The following is a 20,621-nucleotide window of genomic DNA, read 5'->3' as shown; positions in this document are numbered from 1 at the left end:
GTATTTGATTTGAGATATCAGTTTTTTTAATGTTATTTTGAATTATTTTTATAGTGCAATTTCTAGGGAATTTCTGATATCACCCTTTTAATTCCCGATGGAACTTGATCGAATACGTTAAAGATTGAGGGGACAGATTGTACGTTTTTAAAATGGATAACATTCTATGAAAAAACATCTATGTACAAATTATATTGAATCCAATTTTCTAGACTCGTAAAAATTATGTGTGGTAACATTGATTTCTCTAAGTATGGTATGAATTTGTAAATGTAAATAGTTCCCACATCTTCTCCTTGTGCCTTTGCGTAGGCAAAATATCCTAAAATATTCCGGCCTAATATATTTAAAACACAATATACATGTTGCTTATACTTTAATAAAAAATTTGCGTTTTAGTCTTTTAATGTATTCCTTGACAGGAACAGTTCCCTGCCTATTTTTAAATTACACAACCAGATTCCAAACGAGTTCAAATGCTTAGTTGCTTTATTTCACTTAGTTTGAATTCTAAAACTAGTTAAACATAATCATCTCTTGCAGCTACAACTTAGCCACATCGATGGGAGTACCTGCATGGCTGATCTCATCAGCTGCACCGCCTTCTGAACCATCATCTGCTCCACCAATAATATCGCCGGCAACGATGGGTTGCTCAGTGGTCATGGTAGGTTGGAAATTTTCCGGGCTGTGGGGCGGTGCTGGAAAGCAAGCGACCCGTTCCACTTCGCGCGTCACCTCAGGGTTTTCGGGATCTGTTTCGTTTAGCATGACGGGAAAGCAAATGATGCCCCCATCTGGATAGGGTCGAGGAGTCGCCTCCAAATCCGTAAATTCCTCACTGGAAACAGGTTCGCTTTCTACTTCACCTTCGCCTTGCCCCTCCACATCCTCCTCCTCCGTGAGGGGATTTTCAGGAGGAACTACGGCGGAGGCTTCTCCCGAAATAGTGGTTTCGTTGTGCAAAACTCCCTCCCGCTGACCATTGTTGACGATGATGATCTGTCGACCATTTGCCTGGGGCGCCGACTGGCCCAACTCCGGATTTCTATGGTACGTATGGTGTCGGTGGCCAAACAGAACGTTGTTCATCATGTGGCCCGCCAGCATTCCGGTGAGGAAATCCCCTGTTCCTGTACGGGGTGAAAAAATTAGAGAAAAGTACAATTTTCAAATTTCCACTAAAACTAGAAACGAGACAATGGGAGATCAACTAAATAGCTAATCCTGATTTTCTTTCATTTTTTTCATACGTGATTAACTTTGCAGTTTTAATTGCAATAGGAAACCTAACAGTTTGCTGACTACAACATTGTTAAAGCTATGGCTTCACAAGCTTTGTAGCTTTTAAACCAATCTATCTAGTTTACAATAAGTTTACAATAAGTGTGTGCAGGTAAACATAACATAACTTTTGAGCCAAACCCATGAACATGCAAGTGTTCAAAGCATAAATGGAGTCTTTTATTATATCTTTATTATATCTAAGCTTTTAATCTGGTACTCACTCATTCCCCGATTCATTCCGACGGGCGGTTGGGCGTAGTACACAGCTCCCGCTGGCAAGGCCTGAGCGTTGGCATAGTAGGTTCCGCCGCCTTGGCTCGGAAACGATCCAAATCCATAGCCAGGTGGCGTCTGCTGGCGCGGATAGCTGTGGATCTGCTGCTTGGGCGGCATCATGGGCATCTTTGGTGGTGCCGGCGGAGGCGGCGGTGGTTGTGGCACCGTCATTGCCGTGTGAACTGGCGACCCGCTCAGCACCCGCCGCCCACCGCCCGACGACGAGGGCTTCTTGTACTTGCGCCAACCGCCGAAGAGTCCGCCAAATGAGCCGCCGCCACGCCCCCTTCCGCCACGAGCCTCGGAGGGCTGAAATGTGGATGCGGCGAGGAGCAGTAGGCTGAGTGCCAGGTACCAGGATTTCATCTTGGCTGCGATGATTTTGAAATGATCTAAGCTGATCGAGTTTTGCGGACGAACTGGAGGCAGGCGGCCTAACTGCGAACCGCTTATCCGAGGAAGGTGGCAAATGCGTGAACGATGCGCTACACTTTGCAGCAAGGGTATATGGGCACATATGTACATATATAGAACAAGAAAATGTACTGAATCAAACCATTTTTATATTTATTTTACTAGTAAATTTGTCCACTAAAACAATTGAGATAATTTTTAAACTAGATCATGCATACGACATGAATTCTGTTAATATCTTAAACATCTGAATTTTTAATTGTAATATTTATTTAACGTTTACGTGTGCAGATATATTAGTACGCTGGTTATATTTAGGATCCAATTAGGGCAGTTGAAAATAGTAAGGCCCAGTCGTATCCGCAGTCACGTCGCATTCGTCTATCAGAATTGTGACAACACTTGCCCGTGGGGCTGAGCCCCTATCACTGAAAATTGAATGAGTGTCGCCGTGTAATAATTCAATTGCCGCTAATTGAGACGAGCTGGCAAAGTTCTCGGATTTTCTTATGGAGCACAGAAAGCAAAATATCATGTTCTCGGCCGAACTTGATGCAACGGCAATTTGCCAAATGTGTCGCATCAAGTTCCATTACGGCAGGAATTGGAATTTTTAGTCAAATCTCGTTGTGGTCTGGGCGATCACAAAAGATAAAAAGATACAGAGATATACGGTGTACTTGGCGCTCGTCACGTTGGCGACGATGACGACGATCGCTCATGAACCTTATGTTGACCCATTTCGAAGGCAATGCATTTGCATCTGCACCTTGAAGACCAGAGGCCATTGGAATCCATCTTTCCGTTGCAAATGTTTAGCATATTTTATAATACATATTTCGAAAATAAGAACTTCATATTTTATTTCGTTTTATTAGCAGAAATTATAAAGTCTGCATTAACAAAGCAAGCTAAGGCAGCCTGTTCAAAACATAGAAACACACTAAGAATTGTAATTATGGCGTTTGTGGACTTCTCAGCCCTAGCAAGTACCTAATGGGTTGGAAAATTACAAATTATTTCATGGGAATTCATTTCAGAATCGCTGTTCCCTGCCAAAGGAATCGTTCAGAAATGCCAATGAGACTTGTGGCCTGGCCAGGAGCACACCGAGTTGTGGCTCGTTTGTTTACCTTATGAACTACTTAGATGTATTCTTCTGCGTATTTCAGCTGCCAACGATATCAACTTATGGATTGATAAGTGCCATCTTATTGATGGCGAACCTAAGCCTGCTCTTCATGCTGACTAAATATTTGTGGGTAAAACAAATAATCACGTTTCCTTCTTAATTTAGCTTAAGCCATTTTCAGTTTCGTGCCAAATTTAGTGGCGCTCATTAAGTTTGCACCTATGACAATGTTTGGATCCAGTTTTCTGTTGTTTGGGCCCATATTTTTTGCGTCCTATTATAACAGTTTCTGGGAAATATGTGATCCCCGAAAACTAAACCTGAGTCCTTTGCAGTTTGCCAAAATGATGGGGGACATAATGCGCTATATTTTGATAGGAGTTATGGTTATTTGCTTGCAGGGCTATCGTGTTGACGGAGTAACGCTTTGGTCCAGCATGTCCTTTATTTTGACTGGAATGATCTACTTGTATATCGTAGTCAAAAAATCATATAATGTTCACCTTATAGTTGCGGACTTGTATTTGATAAAATTTCGGGTGACTGTGTTTTTGTACACTTTTATAATGGTTTTACTGGTGATCTTTGTCGTGTCACATGCTACCTTTCAACGAAGCGAAGTGAAAAGTAAGCAAACTCAGGAAAACTATGAGGAAATGGACAGCGGGGATGAGATTCTGGGCAAATACCAGAAGCAAAGAGCGTTTTCCAGGCGTGAAATTTGGCTGGGGGCAGTGAATGGATATTGGAATATGGCTGATTCAAATGTGATATATAGGGTTACAATGGTGACTATTTGTTTCAATGACTTAAGTCAATTTAAAAAAATCATTTCATTACTTACAGATGCCCGCCTATTTCGTGTTATCTAATTTTATCCCGGTTATATCCAAAGATCGCATTCTGATTGGCTGGAACAAATACGCAAGCTGCCTGGGCTTGGTTATCCTGCCAATCATATGCATGCCTCATGGCTTCAAAGCAGTCAGCTGGTTAATAGTGCTCCTGACCTGTTGGACTCTTAGCATCCTGACCTTTATCTCCACTCATTCTCTGAGGAGACCCGATAATATTTGGATTTTTGCACTGCTAGGAATGATCATCAGCTCGGTGTCCATTAACTTGCTTAGCCGAGAGATAGAGAATATAGCATATCAGTATATAAGTTTGCAGTTTGATGTCCTGCCTGATATGACGGCATTGATGTACTTTGGAGTGGGTGAGATGTTCAGTGAATCCATTGTGGTGCGGTGTCTGCAGAAGAGGAAGATGTGGGATGCCACCTTTGGAGTTGTGATGAGCTTGGTCACCTATGCGATCTTCTTGGCATTTCCACTCCTGTTCTACCAGGGATGCTACAACCCCAAATGCAGTGTGAGTAGATTACTTACTTTTTTCGTTTTTATTTTGGGAACTTTCACTACTTTTATACTTCAGATAATTGTAACATCTGCAACGGAAACGACCATTCATTTTATATTTTTAATCCTGACCACTAGTCTGCTTCACATTTCCTTGAGTGGCTATGAGTTTCGTATGTCCTTGCTGATCTATCTCTTGGTGTTGACTGTTTTTTACGTAACAATCCAGTGGATGACTCACTACAGTTGGATACTTTCCTTGGCCACTCTTCACAAATCTAAAAACAATGGATAGTTAATAATAGCTATAATTTGGTCATTAAGTCTGCAGATTATCACATTATTACTATCACAGCTTTTATAAGCATTATTGCTACTATACATTTCGCTTTTAATTACCATATTTAACCCTATCACCCATATATATGGATATATCTTTAGGAAGACGTCAAAAGTGTTTGCCAAATAAATGAACTTAAATTACCCAATAAATATTAAATTTATATTAAGTCATATTCTTGGACAACTTTCTCCGCTTTTGGCCAGCATAATCGCCATAAATTATCAGCCTATTGATTGCTGCCGTCCGTTTAAACTCAATGCCGACGACGACGTTGTGACCAGAAACACGCACTTGGACCATTTACAACGTTTAGGCCCTTTGAAAGTCATTTATAACGAAATGTAGATGTAGAATCGCACTCGCACTCAAGGAGCATCGAGAAGTGCGTCGTATGTCATCCATAAGAGCTGAAATTAGTTCCGAGAGTCGCCACCGTTCCAAACTGGTAAAATATTTACGAGCTTCGGAGACGTTTTGGGGGAAAACAATCAGAGTTTGGGCCCAGGCCGATTATGAGTAAGTGTGCGGGTGGGTGAGGAGCATAAAAAGTAACTACTTTGTGGCTTATGTGTGGAGTGCCCGAAAATATTGTTTGTCTGTGTGTGTGAGTGTGTGTGTGGGTGTCGAGCGGAAACTAAAACAAAAGCATAGTCTGCTTCTGGGCATTTTCGAAGGTGCCAGAATGCGGGTGGGTGTGTATGAGTATGTTGTGATTGTGTAATAAAAAATATCCAGCTGACATTTTGTGTCAAGCTCCCTTTTTCATTTTGCCACTTCAGTATACTTGTCGCATGACCAAGTCGGCCAACTGAACTGAAGCCATGGAGGAAGTGGCGACTTCGATACCTGAAAATTGGAAGTGTATATGGTTTTCATGTGGGCACAGATCCTGAAAAATAATAAATATTGGAAAATGTTTCGGTTTTTGAAAGTAAGCAGGACTGGCGGCCAATACCTTGAGCACTTGAATGTTATTTAATTCTGCAGTTTTATATTTTTAAAAAAAGAAAAGACAATTTTGCTTTAGGACACAACCTCTTGGTTTAATTATTCAGTTAACAGTGTAAAACCATTTGGCTTTTATTAAGTAATGGTCCCTTCAATGATCTACTATAAAATAGTGTTATTATTTTCATCGAACAAAAGGACTGCGTTAAAACACCAGGTACGTGGTAGTTGGCTCAGTTTTTCACATTTTTTGCTGAGAAAGATTGGGGTGACGTTGGCCCCGGTTCGCTAGCTGCTTGAGTGATGACAAATTACGTTTGTCAGATTTATGACCAATTATGAGCGTGTTATATATCACCCTGCTGAGGAAGGGGCGGTGGGCATGGCCAAATGGCAAGGAGAGCCACCTTAATGGCAAGCGCAATGAATAAGTCGCCGTCGTTTGTTTGCGGTCCACAGCACAGCCACATTTCCCGACACATCGGCGAAGCCCATATAAGTCGGTCTAGGTTTGGTAATGCCAGCACGTCCTTAATGCTATGGCACTGTATCGCATTTCGTACATTTTCTCGCGCCCATTTCGCGTGTCCCAAATCCTCAACTCATCAAAAATTGTGCCGTATTTCTTCGTGTTTTGAGAAATGATTTCGGATTTCTTTGGAGAAATGGGCGAGGCCCGTCGAGGAAAGCAACATATCGCGTGTCTTTATTTTCACACTTTCGGTCGCTATTATTTATGCTTTTAATGTGTTGCAAATGGCCAAAAATCGCTTTTATTACACGCGCAGTTAAACTTCAATTACGGTCGCTAATCATAATGCATATGTCTTGGGTGTTACAGCGAGGGCAGATACACTTTTAGCAGGTATATAAATAAGAAACTAAATGATGCTTGAATGTATAATCTCATGTTTTATTACACAAAGATTTTGGTGATTTTGAACGAAGGTTTTTGCTCTTTGTGTTTTTTTTGGGCTCGTTAGACTTGTGCTAAATTGCTACATTTTATAACAAAATGCTGTTTCTTATTATGAGTCTAAATTTAAAGTTGTGACGAAAGCGAATCACACCTGTTAAATCCTAAGTCAACTCTCGCTCTAAATCATTCCCTCATTTCGCAGTGACAAAACACAGAAGGCGCGTCGAAATATGCAAAAAAAATCAGGAAAACTGCCATAAAATGCGCGGCTAAGTGCGCAAATTAAAATCGAAAACCATAAATTATACAAAAATAAAAACAACTGTGGAAAATCTTCGGGATTGCGGGCTAACAGCTGCAAGCAAAAACAACTGAGCCAAAACCATTTTATGCCTCACTTTACAATTCAATCAGTTTCAATTTCCACCTGCCGAATACATTTCCGTTTTACAGTTTATTTCGGCTGCCGATTGCCCAATGCGGCCGGCTGTTTGTAATTTTTTAATTTCGACTTGAATTTCAAAATTCAATTAGTTTGCGCCACGCACACCCCCAAGCCCACACACACACAGACGTATACATATCCAGCTTCAGACAGGAAGGAACCAAGGCATAAAACCGTTAGCTCACAGATCCTCTGAAATCGAGGGAGCCAGCTGGGTGCTCCACACCGCAGATGTCCGCCTGTGTCTGCTCTGGCATTGTTGGTTTCACTTTTTAGATTTATGCTTTTAGATTTTAATGAAAAGCCACATTTATGTAGATGCCTCCACACTTCCAGAAGCGAAAAGTTATAGACTGAATGGGCGGCAGAGACGGGGGAGCCCGAGAGAGATGCAAATTTTGTGGTCCGGGGCTTGGGGCGGCCCAATTTAAGCCCCATAACTCAGACCGCAGCGTTGGAGAAATTAGTTCAGCCCAGGGAGTTGCTCCTGCTGCTTATCGAACGTGGGAATCAAAGATTTGATTTGTGACTGGGCTACAAAAAATGGCAAACTGCCTGCCAAAGTCAAGAAGAATATTCAATTTAAACACGATCTGGCTGGATAAAGTCTAAAAATTGTTCACTTTTTAGTGAAAGTATATTAAAAAAGCACTGGCTGAAACTTTATTGCAAATAATTTGAATGAATTCGAAGCTGTAATCAAAGGGTTTATGCGGAATAAACTAACATGCCATTTCACTTCTTTAAAATTCAATTTACCGAAATTACTTGAAATAATTACGCAGAAAAAGGATAGAGTTTGTGGCCAACTCGGTTAAAATATAGAATGAAATAATAGGCCTTAAATTCCCCTTAGTTATTTTGATTTATATACATTTTTATTTATGCCACGCTTAGCAAGTTCGCATTTATGGAGTGCTCTACATCGCTATAGTCTACGAAACGTTGGTTTTAATGATTGCTGCCAGGTCCTCGAAAGCACTCATTAAAAATGGAGCCAATATAGACCATGATTCATTTCAATAATCACCGTAATTCAGGCGATGAATTCGCACTTGAAAAACAATCGACTGTCTGCCAATTAGGGGGAATATTTGAAAGGGCATACGGCAAAAGCCGACTGTGTTTTATATATATGATTTCTTTTTGCAGCTTTTGTTGCCTTTTTGCGCGCGCAAACAAGCGGCAATATCTACGGTCATCCAGTCGCTTGTCCATCTATCTACGCGCAACTGTTGCTGCTGCCAACTGCGCGGCAGCAGCAGCAGCAACATTGCCATTTGCAACAGCATTGGAAGCGCGTAAGCCGCCAGCAGATAGTGGGTAGCGGCAAATAAACATTCAAGGATATGAGCCACGCCCACTCACACGCACACGCCATCGAGTGCGCTGTGCAAAAAGTGTAGCATACAACTCAGGGCGGCTCCATCAGCCGCATCTGCTGCTGCTGCTGCTGCTGCTGTTGCTGCTGCTGCCCCACTGCTGCATGGCAACTGCACATTACCGTTCCGTAGTTTTTCATGCATTCATTTGGATAGTTAGCCAGGCAGCTGGCAACTCCCTGAAAATATGGCCCCTACATGGACAGTCCGCCGAAGTGAGCCAGGCATTAAGGACTTTTCAGGACTTGCACAGTGGACAAGTAGGCTGTCGAGGAGAGTATTTTCAGAAGTTAAAAATGCCTTTTAATGAAAATGATTGTCTTAAATCTATAAATGATTCTTGATCATAGCAAGATTCGATTTGTGATTTAGCTCTATAACTATACTTGCTCTTAGCTTGATACCTTTGCTGAATTAAGTACGTTTTCTGTGGAAACCACTTAAAATAGTGTTTAATTTGGCTAAACATAGGCTTTTTATAGGAATATAAAAGTAAAAGAGGAGTTACAACACGGCTTTAATTGAATTAACTGAATTTGTGTAAATATTCCAATGAAAAGGAACCCAATTCCACTTAAGCGGAATTGAAATGTTCCAGCGAATTTCGCCGGCCACATAATAGCTGTGGCCAGTGTTCGGCTGCTGGGGATTGGTTCATCTGATAAATAAGCACACGTCTGTACGTACTGCCTGGTGTCCCTGGAGTCCCTGCTTCTGCTCCTGTCCCCGTATCCGTGTCCGAATCCGTCTCCGTCTCCGCGCCCGTCCCGCTACTCCGGTGTCTCCTGTTCCGGCGCGAGAATGTGGCCCCCATGTGTGTGTGCCGTGGCCTGGCTGCAACTTGACCCCGGGTCAAATGCAACAAGATGCGGTACCTCGAGTGGTGCTGTAACGGTTGCTGCTGCCGCTGTTCTTGTTTCAGCCGGTGTTGCAAATGAAATTTTTCTTCAATTAGTTTATTTTCACACCAATGATTTTGATTTCAGGTCCGATGCCCAGCCCAATCCGCCCTGTTTGCTGTTATTGTTGGCGCTTTTCCAGCATCCTTCTGTTAACGAGTGTGTGTATGGGTACGTGTATATGTGGGGCAATTAAGGCGCGCGTAATTGTTGCCAGTTGTTGGATGCTGGATGCTGGATGATGTCGATGCCGATGCCGATGCCGATGCGATGCCAATGCCGATGCAGATGCCCATGCCACGGCAGCGATGCAACAATATCATTCCGGCCAAGTAAAGTCCGGCCATTTCTTGCTGAACATTGAGCATTTTGTTGCGAAGCGCACATTTTCGATTGCCTTCCACTTGATGGACCGTCGAGCGTCGAGCGAAATCGGAAAATGAAAAACTAAAATGGAAGAGAAAAAATAACGAGGCAGCTGGAAATGACTGAAGTGGTAGCCAATTTGAGGAGTGTACATGCATAAACATGGAATCAGAGTGCCAGAGGATGGCAGGTAGCACCCATCACATTACCTTTAGTTGCTGGCCCATTACGTATACGCCACGTAAGGCGGCAAGAATGAATTGGATTTGTCAGCGTGTGTACAACTTAGAGATACTCGTATCAGCAAGAAAAGAACCTGCCATATTCCAGAAATGAGCATGCGATACACGTGCTGCCGCAATTTGTCACATGAGCCTCTAAAATATGCCCAAGGGTGTTTCGAAAAGAAAGCCTTCAGCTCCACCACATACTCTTCGTACAGCTCGGTAATTGTGTTTTAAAAACCAATTTCTCTAAAAAAGTAACCACAAGTCTTAAGGAAACACAGGGGAGAGAAAAAATCGCAGCCCTACTTTTAAGATATTATTACATAACTTAAATAACTTACCTATTATTTTCTTTTAGCAATTAAAAAAAGAAACTAAATTCATTTTTTGCATGCTAAAATCATTAATTTTGCATTTATTTTTAACAATTTTATTAACTTCAAGTATGATGCACTTCAAGAGATTTCGCAGCTCAGAACCGCCCACAGAAGCAATACACATTTAGATGGCAGGCAGCTTAGCGGTGAAAAAATATGAAGTCTAGCTAAGATTAGATGATTTTTCAAGATAAAGGCAGAAAGTTCGTAGGCACTTTTCGTAGCCAAGGAAGAGAAGTACGGATGTATGTATTTAAATGAAGCAATCAATAAAATGCTTACAGAATTCCATTTGAACTGTGAATGATTTCAATTTGGAATTGCGTTGGGTCCTTTGCGTTTGACTCTCGAATTTAAATGTAGATCTGCGTATTTACATTTCTTTCAAACAAACAGCTGGTTTTTGTTTTGCACAAACACACATGGCGTAGACACCGACATAATTTAATTTCACATGCCCTTGCAGCGGTAAACTTTTGTGCCTTTGCCCTCGCGTCTCATTTGCAAATTTAAGTTATGTAGATTATAATTAGAAAAGTTTTGGCCCCAACAAAAACTTTGTTTACAGCCAACACCAGGCCCGCCCGCCATTTCCCGCCATTTTCCTGCTTGCCGCTCGTAAAGTCATAAAGTTATAGGTAAACGCTTACGTGCATTGCCAAAAAGCTTTTCCAGTTCCGTGAAAGGCGAATGCCTGGGGCCGCTGGGCAATTTGAAAGGGCCGACTAATTAATTACCACGGTATTCAAAAAGGTTTCCGTACTTTTGGCCATTTGAAAACACAAAACTCGCATTGAGCAGTATGAACATCATAAACGACGCGCAATACGAAACTAATCACTTTTAATTGGCCATGAAAAAAAGAGCCAACAATTCAAAAAGAAAGCTATTGAAAGTAATATCCGGTGTTTGAAATTCGAGAAAGTTTTGCTTAGAAGCCGCCAATGAGTTTATGACCCAGAAAAGCTGCGAAATGAACACCGAAGATGACAAGTTTCAAGTTTTTGAATTAATGTCAATTAGGGAGTGGCTGAACTTAAATACAAATTGTTGCTAAGCAGACATTCGTTAATAATCACATATTTTTAATTGGCTTCTTTAAAGAGTCCTTTTATTTAGATTTTATTGCCATTGCTTTTCTGAATATATTCACTGCTATTTAAATAAATGCGTTTTTCCTGCTAATGCTTTTTATATTTTATTTTCAAATAATTCAAAGGTGTGACTTTTTAGGCTAAAAAACTAAGGGATTTTAAAGTAGTAATTTACATGCCACTTTTGCTTATGCACACTCTTGCAATTGCTAGTTTTTTATCTGCTCTAAAAAAGGCCCCAAAAGCCGCAAAACAGGCCAACAAAACAGTCGAGATATTCATTACGTATACGACGTGTGTGCAGACCTTTGTTATTGGCATTGTCTGCTCGGTGCGCTGATTTACAACAGTTTTTATATATTTTTGTTGTGTATTTGGCATCATGTTTTTGGCGTGTATTTTGCACCTCACGTGTTTGTCGATTTTTTACGACTCACGTGCACCCATAAAATGGCGAGCTTGCTGTGTGTCTGTTCGAGTCGTGTTAATTATGCTTTTAAGCAAATTAGCCGGTGCATTGATATACGCGAATAATGTGAAATCGATTTTGGCGAGCAAGCCAATAAATTACCCACAGAACAAGAGCAGGCGTCAAAACAGAAAACAGAAATCAACAAACAAAAAACAGGTGCCAACATGTGTGTAAATGTGCGCACTTTTTACGCTTTGCCACAAAGGAATGCTTAAAGCCAGGCTGATTCTTTAATTTATTTCACATTTTTTATTTACTGCTTGTTCGATTTTTTTATTTGGTTCTTGTGTGCCAGCCTAGCCATTTGATAATTACAAAGGAAATCCTATTAGCGGCGCTTATTTATGCTAATTTCGTTATTTTGCTTAATTTTTAAAACATGAGTGCCCTGTTATCTGTGATGCAGGAGCAGAAAGCACGTCGCGGGGGCAGCAGTCTTTAATTTCATTTAGCGTCTCTGACAGCATTTCAAAGGTGGCCCAGCACGCACCATTCAAATTAGGCAACGCGTACATTATAATCTTCTATTGGACGGAGGATGCGAGGTCGAAGGACGGACAGGTGTATCCTGCTCACCTGTTCATTCGGGGCGTCCGTGTCGCCCCCAATTATGTCACATGCGCACTGCGTCTTCATCTGCGAGACGTGGAGCATAACAATCACGATACACACGACCAAGATTGCCATCTATTGGGGGCAAATGCCCTCTGCCACTTAGGCCCCTGCCCCGCCATTCAGTGTCCTTGGCCAATTTCTGTTGGATTTTTACCTTTCTCACTTGATGCGATAATTTGGTGACATGAATAGATGGGAAAATTTCGCACTTGAAAATTTCCCGTGGCCTCTTAATTGGCAAGCCTTATTAATATTTAATTATGTTTGATTTTCTGGGAATATCTTTTTTATCTTCTTATTTTTATATTGCACTCAAGGCGTCTGGCGAAGCGTGGGCTAATTAAAATTTGATACAAAACAGCGTTGATTTGATTTTAAAAGATTTGTGTGGGTTCTAGCGATTTCAAACAGGGGGAAAGTGACTTACGAAACTGTAGAACAGAGGAATGTCTTCAAATAAAAAAGAAATATTAAAAAAAAAAACAAATTGTAAATATTCAGCAGCATTTAGCGTAAAAAGTGTCAAAGAATGAGATATTTAGAGATAACTTTATACCACCTGTTTAGCGTTTATAATCCGATATTTTTGGGAACCCTTAACCAAATAATAAACAAGTATTTGCTGCAAGCCATGAATAAGACTGCTTATCAACAGCCTGCATTCTGGGCTTTAATTAAATCCACTCCCTTTTCGGTAGCTTATTTCATATGCCCTTTAACCAATTACCAATTTTATTGCCAGCCATAAAAGTCGACTTTTGTAGCATGAGATTTTGCCTTGTTCTAGCCTAGATTAACAAAATTTGCCCCATTGTTTCGATTTATTATTAACTTTTATACCTTGAGCGGAACTTTATTTACCAATAAATGTGTTTCCCTCCGTCCGAACTACTGGTACATTTTATAGCTTTTTAAGCCAATTTCCGTTAACGCCCCAATTGTTGGCCATTTATGCCATGTTGTCAAAGTTGACGGTCATTAAAATGCCAGTCCGTAACCTTACATAGTTATTTACCCGATTGACGAGCTGCGGGCATTCCTGTACGCTTTAACAATTGGTTTTGGCCTTGCCAGAATAATTGTATTTACTTTGTCTACCTTTTTGCTTAAGCAAAGTTGAACTGCAAGTTGAAAATTTTTGGGAAACCGGAAACCACGACTGAGGGTAGCTACCCTTGCTTGATTTAGTTTTAATAGCAGTATCTCTGGTTGCTGCCACTCTACTCTTTGTGTTTCTGCAAAAACGCCTGGCATTTTATGACGAGCTGGAAAATACTGGAAAAGCTGTCGCAGCAACCGAGAATATAAGTAGTACATCGTGGCTCGGCACTCACATGCAAGCCCTGATTTTCTCATCCCCGCCCGGGGCTGGTGAAATAAAAATGAGCTACCGAACTGCTGCGACAACGTCGCAAACCCAACCGCCAACTAGCCAGCAATAACAAAACCTGGCCAAGGCGAAGGGGCTAGGGTGGGACAACAAAAAAGAGGAAAAATTACTAGCATAATAACGCAAATATTTTACGATACACAACAACCAAAACAGCGGGACTGGGAAATCAGGGGAAAGCCAAGAACTTAAGTAGCTTCAGGCGCGCAAAGAAACAAAGTAAATAAAATTTTCCCTTATTTTTCTTGAATAATATTTATGGTGGCTATATTAACTATGTTGTAGGGGCTGCAATATTCGACGTAAAATAAGTATCATTTTTTAATCGGCACTTTTACATGGCCAAAAAGGAGCAACCTGCATTTTTATTTCTTTATATAAAAAGAAATTCCGTGAATTTATAAAGTGCAATTTAATTTTTAATATAAAAAAAGCACATAAAATATATGACTAGCGTTGGACATTATTTTTATTAAAAAAAAACTAAAATAAATAATAACAAATTAGAATATTTTGGTTAGTTTTAACCTTTTTTCTTACTTTTTGCAAAGAGTACTCAGAGTTCGCCATGAGTGAACAAAAGTTTTACTGTGGCTTTTTTTATTCGCTACGGGCGCACGCATAACTTGCATTGAGGTTAATTTTTGTACAGGGTATCTGATTGGAGCGGGTGGTGGTTAAGTGGGTGGGTGGGCGATTGTGGACGGATTGCAGCCAGCCCCAACCAGCTGATTGTCAATCGCCCGGGGCGGAGACACAATCAGTTGCGTTCGCTTTGGGCCAATGACGCTTCATTTAAAAAGCAAATAAAATTAAAATACGCAGCAATGTGTGTAAGTGTGTGTGAGTGTGTGTGGCAATGTACGCGTACATTTTTTCGACAGATCAAACAGTCGAATTATGGGCAAATACGTGTCTGCAGAGGAGCTGCGACTTCGGCGGGCAAATTAAAAGCAAATATCGCCGGCGAAAAAATCAATTAAAATCAAATAAGGCTTTGGGTAAATATGCAGCTGATTTAAAATTATTTTTATGTACACGAGCGGCAGCTGATCCCTTTCAAAACCCCACTCCACCTCTCATTAAAGCACACAAATTATAATTATTGAAAGACCCTAGACCAGATGCAGGGGAGCCCAGAGCAACCCTCGGAATCCGCGGGACCGCCGTCAACACTTGATAGTGTTTCAATGGATGCCACTCGTAATGGCATTCCATTGACCGACCCCCGCCGCTGCCACGCCCCTCAGCGGCCTCACCAGCCTCGTGAGTCGAGTGCCATTGAGGGGAAAGCCCGGGAAAATCAAGAGGGAGGGCTTAAAGATGAAAACTCAACCGACTCCGATCCGAGGACAAACAAGAAGGCGGACAATTAATAAAAATGGAATTTACTTTTATATGTCTCGTCGAAAACTCTCCTCTTCGTTCCTGCTCTTCACTTCCTGCCAGCCCCTCGTCGAATGGCAATGTCAAGCCATCCTTGGTCCTTTCATGCACTTGTTGGCAAATTATTCCGCATCTCATCATAATGATAATTGCACGGAGTGAGTGTCAGAGTCGAGAGCGAAAATGTTTTCGCCAAGATTGTTGAAATAATCGATTGACCATTCGACCAAAAGTCTGAGAGTGATTTATACCGAAAACAGTCAATCAAATTACAGCATCGGCGGAACAGGAAGATCCTGCGAGAAACAAAGTAGCATTCAATGCGCCGACTGATTGAAGCCTTTGTTGGTCAACATCCTGTGGAGAAGAGCCTTTATTTACTTTAACAAAAAGGCCGGGAAAATGAAGCGAATGTGCGGAAACCAAAGAGGCTTACAAACTCGGTTTGATTACCTTTTTATTGATCTTATGTATTGTTTAAGACACTTTCTTTACAAGCAATAGCAAACGAGTTGGCCATGGTTGTGATGCTACTATTTTTATACCCGTTACTCGTCTAGTAAAAGGGTATACTAGATTCATTGAAAATTATGTAACAGGCAGAAGGGAGCGTTTCCGACCATATACACTATACATATTCTTGATCAGGAGCAATAGCAGAGTCGATCTTTTGAAGTGGCACACCTCTAAATGTTTCCGTCACAATTCTCTAAAAATCTGCATTCAAATTTGGAAATTTATATTTTTTCAATTTTTTTGAAATTTTTTTGATGTTATAATGTTGCAGAAATTAAAAAATTTAAAAAATGTCCTAAGGCTGAAGTTCAAAACTCCATAACTCAACTTATCTTTATCAGATTTTGAAGTGGCATACCTCTAAATGTTTCTGTCACAATTCTCTAAAAATCTGCATTCAAATTTGGAAATTTATTATTTTTGTAATTTTTTAGTAATTTTTCTGATGTATGATGTTGTAGAAATCCAAAAAGAGAAAGAAATGTCTTAAGGCTGAAGTTCTAAACTCCATAACTCAACTTATCTTGATCGGATTTTGAAGTGGCATACCTCTAAATGTTTGTGGCGCAATTCTCTAAAAAGTTGCATTCAAATTTAAAAATTAATTTTTGTATAATTTTTTTGTTATTTTTTTGATGTTATGATAATTCAGAAATTCAAAAATATTAAGAAATGTCCTTAGGCTGAATTTCTAAGGTCCATAACTCAGCTTATCTTAATCGGATTTTGAAGTGGCATACCTCTAAATGTTCCTGGCCCAATTCTCTAAAAATCTGCATTCAAATTTAAAAATTTATATTTTTTCATTTTTTTTGTAATTTTTTTTCTGTTAGGATGATGTAGAAATTCAAAAAAATTAAAAAATGTCCTAATGCTGAAGTTCAAAACTCCATAACTCAACTTATCTTCATCGGATTTTGAAGTGGCATACCTCTAAATGTTTCTATCACAATTCTCTAAAAATCTGCATTCAAATTTAAAAATTTATATTTTTTTTTCAATTTTGTTGTAATTTTTTTGATGGTTGCCAATTCAAAAAAGTAAGAAATTTCCTGTTGCCATTTCCGCTAACCATTCGCTCAACAATTAAGTAAATTTCTATTGGAATTGGCCCACAACTGCCAGAAGTAATCTGGCAAATGACATCAGACTCGGACTTAGCCTTTGTCATAAGTTTCGCCGGGTATTTACTTGGCCAGCGACATCTCATTTGGTTATCTCAAATCCGCCAAGTACAGGCGCTTTTTGTGTTGCCACATTTATTTGGGGGCAAACCTTCTTCATTTCATTTGACCCAAAGTCCGCTTAAGTGGCTCAAAAAGTAAAGGGACCAGCCAAACTTTTCTGGCCGCGGCGAACTACAAATTAAAATTAAAAATTATTACACGCAAACCCTTTTTTTTTGGTCGCCCTGCATTTCCTACTCAAATTACGGCGACAAGGTATTCGGCTATAGGAAATGGGGAGCTGGCAGTCAAACAAAGGCCAAAGGCAACCCTTGGGCAAATAATACTTAAACCCTCATTAAAGAAACTGAGAAGTAAAGGAAAAAACCCGGCAAATGAAAGCATGAAAAAATGTCACCCGTGCTCAGTTAATATAAACAAAGAGCGGCAAATACGAATGTAAACTTGCTAGCAAGTCAAGCAAATTTGGCCAATTTGTTCTGTTTCTCATCTTCCCCGCCCATTTTTTTGCCTTCTACGAAGTAATTAAGTTTTGTTTGGAATTTTTCTTACGCTTTTGTGCCGGACACTACTTGGCGAGCTAAACGCATTTTACATTTCCCTGTCCCTCAGCTCGGCAAATAATTTTCCGCCGGAGTACAAGTAACCCGTAAATAGTTGGACATTCGGGTGGCAGTGCGTTCTCAGTTGGTGAATTTTCCTTTCGCTGATTTTCCCCCACTGGGGTCTCATTAAGCCCGGCTCTTTAACGCATTAGGGTGGCGAATGGACTTTAATTTAATATATTCTGTCAATGGGACAAAATGCCACCAATAATGTGACATGAAAGGGCGCGAAAACGACGACTGCAGGGTCAAGTCGGCTCGAAACATGGGTCCGGTATCTGGTATCTGGCTTCCGGATATCTCTTTTCCTTGTCGCTGGTCAATGCGCGCCATTAATAATACGCATATTTCGCTGGGTTTTTAAATAAAAAGGCGAGAGAACGCCGTTGTCGGGTTCGCCGACTATCAGATACCCGTTAGTCAGCTGCTGGGAAATGCAAGAACAATAAATATATCAATATATATATATTAAATAACAATAAAAACTTCTATTATGTTTTTGTGCTGATGATATTTAATATATGTAAGGCATCGTGGGTAGAAACACATATTTAAGAGCTTGGTTTTGACTTACGTATAATTTTTCGACTTACTTAGAAACGTATTATTGATTTCATTGCTGCAAGTGCGTTTTTCCTTTTCGTAGAGTAGTAAACAATAAATATAGGTGCGGATGTATGCCCGCGTTTGTCATCATGTATTTAATTACTCAGCCAGTTTTCATTAAATGTGTTTGGGTCCCGCATCCTTACTGACCATCCAGAACTCGTTCTCCTCTTTCCTTCGACCATAAAGTATGCGAAATATCTTCCAATTATTTTTCCCCGTGAACTGCACGTGCATTTGTGCGTGCTTGTTTGTCCATGTGTGAGTTCAAAGTGTTTGGCCGGCAGACGCTTTAAAAAAGACAAAAAATAATACAAAAGTGTGCGAAAAATAGCATGGCCCAGGCAAATAAAGGAGATATGGAAAGTTTCTGCTGGCATTTACCCCCTGTCGGCCATCCGCGCCCTGTAAATTTGAGTTGAGGATGCATTTTTCATGCGTTAATTTTTCATTTTTAATTATTCGATTATAAAGACCTTAAATAATTGAAAGCGTGCAGGCCAATGTAAATGCGCGACTGTCGTGTTTTAAAAGCGAACAGATAACAAGACTTCTCGACTACGTGCAAGCGCGAAAATTTTCTTAAACGCTGAGTTCAGATGGTGTCATTGGTAATTAATATTTGTCAGAGCTCTACTTAATGTCAGCTTAGCTGAATATCACGGAATGCCCATGATATTTATTTATTTTTTGAAATACTTTGGTGGCAAAGGTGTGCTTTTCATACAACAAGCCCTAACAAGGCTCTGGAAAATATGTTTACTCACAAGCTTCCTTACCACTCAAAGTAAACACAGGCCACAAAGTCGCAAAATATTTAAGAGAGCTCAGAATGCACAAAAATATTGTAAGAGTGGAACAAAAAGATGGAATTGCCGACAAACAAGCCCCAAAAATACCAGAAAAGAGAAAGCAGTGCAAGGTATGGCATTTTATTTGGCACTCGAGCAACTAACTTTATAACGAGTGCAACTATTTTCGCAGTAAATAAGTTTGCTGAAAAATCACCGAGCATGGTCCAAGGGCAACTATTTGTTAACGTTTATAAACTAAAACTAAACTCAATGCTTAACGAAAGTAAAGCGAGTGCAAAGGCGTGCCGGCCCCAAAAATTGTTGGGCTACACATTATTTCTGTAAAAATATGTTGCTGAAAATGCAAGCACAAGGCAAACATTTGTTTCGCATATTTGTTGCCGTCGTCCCCCGGCTGTGAGTGTGTGGGTGTATCTGAGTATCTGAGTGTCTTAGTATCCTTGTATCTTAGTCTCAGTGATGGAAGAGGACTAAGCTATGTTGCCGCCGTCGGCACTCGCCTTGAATTTTCCGCATGATGCGACGTCAGGGGAAATCTAGCGCCAATAACTTGCAACTGCTTACGAGTATGAGACGATCTGGCGGACTCGACAACCACGCGACAGCCATATGAGTTGGTGGGCGCTCGATTGGGGGGCGTGGCACTGCGCTCCTGCGGGAGGACTAGTCCACGAAATATCTCGAAAAATGCGCTAGTTTTTATGCGCATTATTATGCCACTCGGAGCGCTCAGCTGCAGGAGCATTTAAGTCTGCCCCGAGGTCTGGTTGCGGTCTGTTCCAGGCTCCACACTCAAAGAAATAACGTTTTTAAATTTCTTAGTTCTCGTGGAAAGCTACCCACTACGTCGGTACTTATATGCTATTTATAAAGTGCTGTTTGGCTTATTATCAAAGTGTTAATATTTAGATGTTAGTTACCTTATTTATAATAAATGCTATACATAATTTTGTGATCACTTTTATGTTATTACAAAACTCCTTACAAAATATAGATACATTTTCAAATTAAAAACATTTTTTACTGAAACAGTAGCCCAATATAAAAAGTGTAAGCCAATATCTGAAATATTGCAAGTTGCAATAGTTTCTTGCCGTAATTGCCTGCAGCTTATCGTGTATCCGACAATGTTTGAACCGAAAAGGAATTTCCCAGGCGCACAGCTAGAGGAAATAAATTTATTGCCGACTTAAAAAATATGCTTAAATTCGTCTTCAGGAAACAGGATTCTGAAGAAAAAGTTTTCCTCATAATGAGGGCAAAGTCAAAAGGAATCTGTGCATTTCGTTATCGTTGCGCTGGCTGACAAAACTAAAGGCGGCTTGATTGATTGTTCGGCACACTTAATTTAATGAATTATTTAAGCAAACGAAAACAAAGCTAAATGCTTATAACTTTTTGTCCTTATTCGACTTCGCATACTTATTTTTTAGACTTTTTGAACTTTTTTTTGTGACGTCGAAGGACAGCGCGAGGCAGAAGAAATAAACCATTAATAAAATCGTTCATTTATTCATTCATTTATTTGGCTGCTTTCTCTACGGTTGCATGTCTGCTTT

At 40.3% G+C, this 20,621-nt stretch overlaps 3 protein-coding genes across 3 annotated transcripts; 2 read left to right on the top strand and 1 right to left on the bottom strand.

Annotated features, from left to right (window-relative positions):
* Nucleotides 1–466: 466 nt before the first annotated feature.
* LOC6555992 lies at nt 467–1,988 on the bottom strand. The gene is made up of 2 exons (XM_026978972.1): nt 1,509–1,988; nt 467–1,133 (listed from the first exon to the last, which is right to left on the bottom strand). Exons 1-2 carry the CDS (start codon nt 1,927–1,929, stop codon nt 544–546), a joined length of 1,011 nt encoding a protein of 336 aa, XP_026834773.1. The 5' UTR covers nt 1,930–1,988; the 3' UTR covers nt 467–543.
* Nucleotides 1,989–2,935: 947 nt separating this feature from the next.
* On the top strand, nt 2,936–4,789 carry LOC6543325 (mitochondrial sodium/calcium exchanger protein). The gene is made up of 5 exons (XM_026979136.1): nt 2,936–2,962; nt 3,018–3,235; nt 3,291–3,897; nt 3,956–4,483; nt 4,547–4,789. Exons 1-5 carry the CDS (start codon nt 2,936–2,938, stop codon nt 4,763–4,765), a joined length of 1,599 nt encoding a protein of 532 aa, XP_026834937.1. The 3' UTR covers nt 4,766–4,789.
* Nucleotides 4,790–7,084: 2,295 nt separating this feature from the next.
* LOC26526564 lies at nt 7,085–7,756 on the top strand. The gene is made up of 2 exons (XM_015160045.1): nt 7,085–7,383; nt 7,444–7,756. The coding sequence occupies exon 2, from the start codon at nt 7,483–7,485 to the stop codon at nt 7,645–7,647; it is 165 nt and encodes a 54-aa protein (XP_015015531.1). The 5' UTR covers nt 7,085–7,383; nt 7,444–7,482; the 3' UTR covers nt 7,648–7,756.
* Nucleotides 7,757–20,621: the final 12,865 nt, after the last annotated feature.

Source organism: Drosophila erecta, unplaced genomic scaffold, assembly GCF_003286155.1.
Source record: "Drosophila erecta strain 14021-0224.00,06,07 unplaced genomic scaffold, DereRS2 tig00000055-arrow-pilon, whole genome shotgun sequence".
Classification (NCBI taxonomy): Eukaryota; Metazoa; Arthropoda; class Insecta; order Diptera; family Drosophilidae; genus Drosophila; species Drosophila erecta.
The sequence above is the reverse complement of the archived record's forward strand: the minus strand, read 5'-3'. Positions and strand labels throughout refer to the sequence as shown.